Raw genomic sequence first — 4254 nt, forward strand, 5'->3', positions numbered from 1 at the left:
CGCCCCACCCGTCTCGTCTCTCCCACAAACGCACGCCATGCCACGCCCTCCTCCCTCCTTCTCCCTGCCTCCTCCCCTCCCTCCGCCTCCCCGCCTGCAGTCGACCTAGATCAGGCGTACGGCGCCATGAGCGCCGGCAACTATGCAGACCTGGTGCGCCAGGCGGCGCCGCACCACCGCGCGCTCGCCTCCGCCAACGCCACAGAGGCGGCGCTGCTGGGGGAGCGGGACGCGGTCATGCTGTCGGCGCTGCACGACGCCAGCATGCAGTGGTGGGCGCAGGGGGGTGGCCGGTGGGGTGGTGGCGGGGGGGTGGCAGTGCCCTGGCGGGGGGTGGCGGGAGGTGGCGGGAGGGGCTGGGTGGCTGCGCCGCAGCAGGGGCGGAGTGGGTGGGGAGCAGGTGTGTGTGTGTGTGCTGGGAGCCCTTCGGCGGGGAGAAGGGCGCACGGCCTTGCTCCTGCGGGGGCTGCTTGAGCTCACGACTCGCCCCTTGCCGCTCCCCCGCTGCCGCTTTCTGCTGCTGCAGCGGCCCCGGCGGCGGCGTGGTGGGCGTGGTGGGCGCCAGCCACCTGGCGGGCATGCAGCGGCTGTGGGACAGCGGCGGCTGGCGGGGCATGGTGGCGCAGGGGCTGCTGGAGGCGCCCACGGGGCCCCGCACGCCAGAGACGGCAGAGGAGACGGGAGTGAGGTGGGCGTCCGCCTGCGCTCTGCCCGCCCCTCCGCCTGCCTGCGCTCTGCCCGAGCAGCCCGCTTGCTGCCATTCACGCCTCCCTTCCGCTGCTTTCCTGGCCAGCGGCCTGTCTGCTGTGGGGCCGCACCCCACCACCCCAGCCCCATCCTATCCCCTATAGGACCTATCCCCCCCACCACCCCTTGCCCCGCAGGCGTGCGCTGCTGGACGGCGTGATACGCCTGAGCTGCCGCAATGACGTGCAGCAGGATGTGCGGCGCGTGCTGGGTGCGGTGCCTCCCGAGAGCCACGAGGCGTACAGCCTGGCGCACGAGCTGTACGGCACCACCCGCATGCTGCTGGCTGTGCTGGACAGGCAGCAGCTGGAGGAGGTGTGCCAGGTGGGCGCGGCTTGGGAGGCAGGGGAGGGGCCCTCGGGTGGCATCGCGCAATGGTGCGGCGCGGCGGCAGCAGGACCCAGCGGCTGCGCCCTGGGGCAGCAGCTCCCAGCCCGCTGCAGCGCTGCCGGCTGTGCTGACGCCCGGCTGTGCCCGCCCGCCTCCCCGCCTCCCCGCGCCGCAGGGCTGGCGGTGCGACATGTGGGAGGTGCTGGCCCCCGTGCGCGCGGTGCGCCCGCTCAACGGCGGCCCCGGCTTCGACAGAGACCTGGTGCTGGATCTGCGCACCCTCAACTTTGAGATTGGGTGATGCTGGAGGGGGATGCTATCCCGCACAGCATCATTATGCTGGCCGGCCGAAGCCCCGCGCTTTCCTGCCATGCTGGTAGTTAGCTGCGTGTGCAACGCGCCGCCCGCCTCTCTGCCCAATTGTTTTACCCGCGGCGGCCGCGGCAGCTGCCCTGCGACTGCCTGCCGCCGCCGTGCCATGCCTCAAAACCATCACTGCTGCACTGCCATCCATCCATTGTCTGGACGGCCGCCAACCAGCCGTGTATCACGCAGCACCACGCTGATTTGCAAGCGCCCTCCCCACGCTCGGCGTGTACCAACACCTCCCTGCTCCCGACTTGCTTCCCCACTCTCTGCCCCTGCCCAACAAATGGCCACCAGCCGCTTTGGTAAATTGTCCGCAACGGTCTGTCCCCAGTGCCTTGGCTTGTTTTCAACGTGAGAACCGCTCACTCCGAATCTGTTAACGAATGTGTGTACCAAGGAGAAAAGGGAGGCGTGAGCATCATCTTGGCAGTGCAGTGCAAGTGCGTGTGGTGGTACAGCAGGGGCAGGACGGGTGGACAACAAAATACGCGCCGGCAAGGCGTGGCAGCGCGGGGGGGCGGTGCGGGCTCACACCCCGGCGGTGCGCTGCAACGCCTCCTGCCACGCCGCCTTGGCGCACGCGCTGTATGCGTCCACCGCCGCGGCGCAGGCCAGCGGGTCACCGGCGTGGTCGGCGTAGCAGCGCACGCAGTCGTCGGCCTGCTGGCTGCAGGGTCGCGGCCGGCTGGGCGCCGCATACTCGCTGCCTACCAGCTCTTCCGCCAGCGCATCGATGCGCCGCAGCTCCTCGCCCTCCGCCTTGAGCAGCAGGCCGCCCACGCGGCGGCTGCGCTCCAGCGCGCGGGTCAGCGAGCGGTCCTGCTGCGCCGCCACCTCGGCATCTTGGGGCCTGCAGGGGGCGGCGCCAGGCGGGAGAGTGGCGGTGGGGTTGCTGCCGTGCGCGGCTGGGCGCCAGAGATCAGTTTGCAGCCAGCCCTGCCCAGCTGCAGGATAGGGCCTGCAGCATTTGCATCTCCTGGCGGATGCCACCTGCTGCACGGGTAAACACAGGCAGGGAGGCCCCACCTCAGGGCCTGCGAGGTGGCGCCGCCGCCGCCTTCTGCCGCTCGAGGCGCCCGCCGCGGCTTGCCGTCCAGCTGCTCCAGCAGGCCCTGTGTGATCTGCAGCGTACAGGGAGCTTCTTCCACGTCAATCGGCCATCCACGGACGCCGCAAACCTCGTCGGGCGGCAGCAGAGGCGGAAGTGTGCAGCTCACCCGAACCCCGCTCTCCTCCAGGAAGAACTGGTCATCGACCGACCTGCTCTGCCCCTGGCCCATGGTGCCGAGCACCCCTGCTGCTCCGCTGCTGCCAACACAGAGCTGGGTGATCGATTGGCGCACACAGGCTCCTGGATGGGTGCAGCATTGTCTGAATTTGGACTTCTGCGATCTTGCAGAAGACGATGGCCAACTCACTGAATTGCAGGCAAAAAGCGCAGCCCATGCGGAGGCCGGCCATGAAGAAACACGGGCTTGCCGTGACCTGCACGGACTCTGCCACCTTCCCAGTTCGCTGTTACACGTCCTGCAGCGTAGTAAGCCCTGAAACGGCACAAGGCCACAGGTGGGCGCGCTGCCCGCCCGCGCTGCCGCCGCGGCGCTGCTGGTTCGCCATTGTTGGGCATGGCTGGCCATGCCGGGGCTCTGGGACTGCCAGGCGTCCCCTGGGGCAGCTGGGCGGCGGGGCTCCAAGCGCAAGCGCGCTCAGCGGGGGCTCTGGGGGGGCAGAGGCCCCTGCAGCAGCAATCTGCACGCTGCTAGGGGTTGTGGGCAGCGGCAGAGCTGCTGCCGACGCAGCACCGGCGGATCACTGGCGCGGGATGTTGGCCCGCTGCCTCGATCGCCGAGCGGCGGGTGCCTGCCCACTGCTGCTGCTAGCGGCAGCTGTGCGGAGGGCGGCGGGGCGGTGCGGCGGCCGCGAGAGACACTGTGAGGGCACACCTTGGGCCCTCCTCCTTCTGGACTGGCAGCACCTGCTGCTGCAGCAGCATACTCCTGGTGCCTGGGAACCTCCTGGAAGCCCGGCACCGCGCGGGCCTCCTCCCATCAGGATACCAGCGCCCCGCACGCGCCATCCTCCGCCCTCGCTTCATCCGCCTGCCGCTCCAACTCTGCGCCTGCTGCTGTCCTGCTGTGCCTGCCTGCAGCCCACCAGCCCGCCAGATTGACGGGGCGCTACCATCAGCAGCCAGGCGGCGCAGCCAGGCGGAGCCGCGCCACCCCCACACGCGTGGCAGGGCGCTCCGTGGCACCAGGCGCCCCAGCGGCGCGCGTCCCAACCGTGCCACGCGAGGCGGCCGCAGCAGCCAGCTGTAGATGGCCCAGTCGTGCGTCATGATGCGGCCGCGGCAGGAGCATCTGTTCACGCCGGGCAAGCCCCCGCTCAGCCCGCAGCCAGACACCAGCCTCATCACATCCACCGTGCGCAAGCGCAAGGGTGAGCGGCGGCTGGGGGCGGGAAGAAGGGCAGGACGCGCGCGGGCGGCCCCGCTGCGGCAGCTCGTCGCAGACAGAGCAGCCGCCTGGTGCCGCACCTGGCCCATGCTGCCGGCACTTGGCCCAGGCTGCCGGCACGATGCCGCCGCCGCCGCTACCCTGCGCTGCACCCCCACACCGCCCACCCGTCCCTGGCCCCTGCCCTGCAGTCGACCCAGCAGAGTCGCCCCTCCCACAGCCGCCCGCGCAGCTCGAGGAGGGCAAGCGGCAGCGCACGCCGCCCGTCGACCGCGGCCTGGTGCACGGCGGTGGCACCGACGCGGTGGTGCGTGTGGCGGCGGCGCCGGCCAAGGCCGGCGGCGGCGCGGAG

The 4254-nt window shown here is 71.2% G+C and overlaps 2 protein-coding genes across 2 annotated transcripts in view; both read left to right on the top strand.

Moving 5' to 3' along the window:
- Positions 1 to 1510, top strand: part of CHLNCDRAFT_56528 (expressed protein) — a gene marked incomplete at its 5' end in the record, with an annotated part of 2302 nt that extends 792 nt beyond the window's left edge. The window contains 4 exons of the mRNA XM_005851758.1: positions 101 to 272; positions 527 to 688; positions 885 to 1071; positions 1253 to 1510. Of these exons, the coding sequence (XP_005851820.1) occupies positions 101 to 272; positions 527 to 688; positions 885 to 1071; positions 1253 to 1378 (647 nt within the window). The 3' untranslated portion in view covers positions 1379 to 1510. The remainder of the gene's footprint in view (positions 1 to 100; positions 273 to 526; positions 689 to 884; positions 1072 to 1252) is intronic.
- A 2254-nt stretch (positions 1511 to 3764) lies between these two features.
- On the top strand, positions 3765 to 4209 carry CHLNCDRAFT_133291 (hypothetical protein; the record flags this gene model as incomplete). Its single annotated transcript, XM_005851759.1, has 2 exons — positions 3765 to 3885; positions 4094 to 4209. Coding segments are annotated over 2 exons (237 nt in total), but the record flags the coding sequence as incomplete, so codon positions are not given.
- Between the last annotated feature and the right edge of the window lie 45 nt (positions 4210 to 4254).

The sequence above is a fragment of the Chlorella variabilis genome, assembly GCF_000147415.1.
Source record: "Chlorella variabilis unplaced genomic scaffold CHLNCscaffold_1, whole genome shotgun sequence".
NCBI lineage: Eukaryota > Viridiplantae > Chlorophyta > Trebouxiophyceae > Chlorellales > Chlorellaceae > Chlorella > Chlorella variabilis.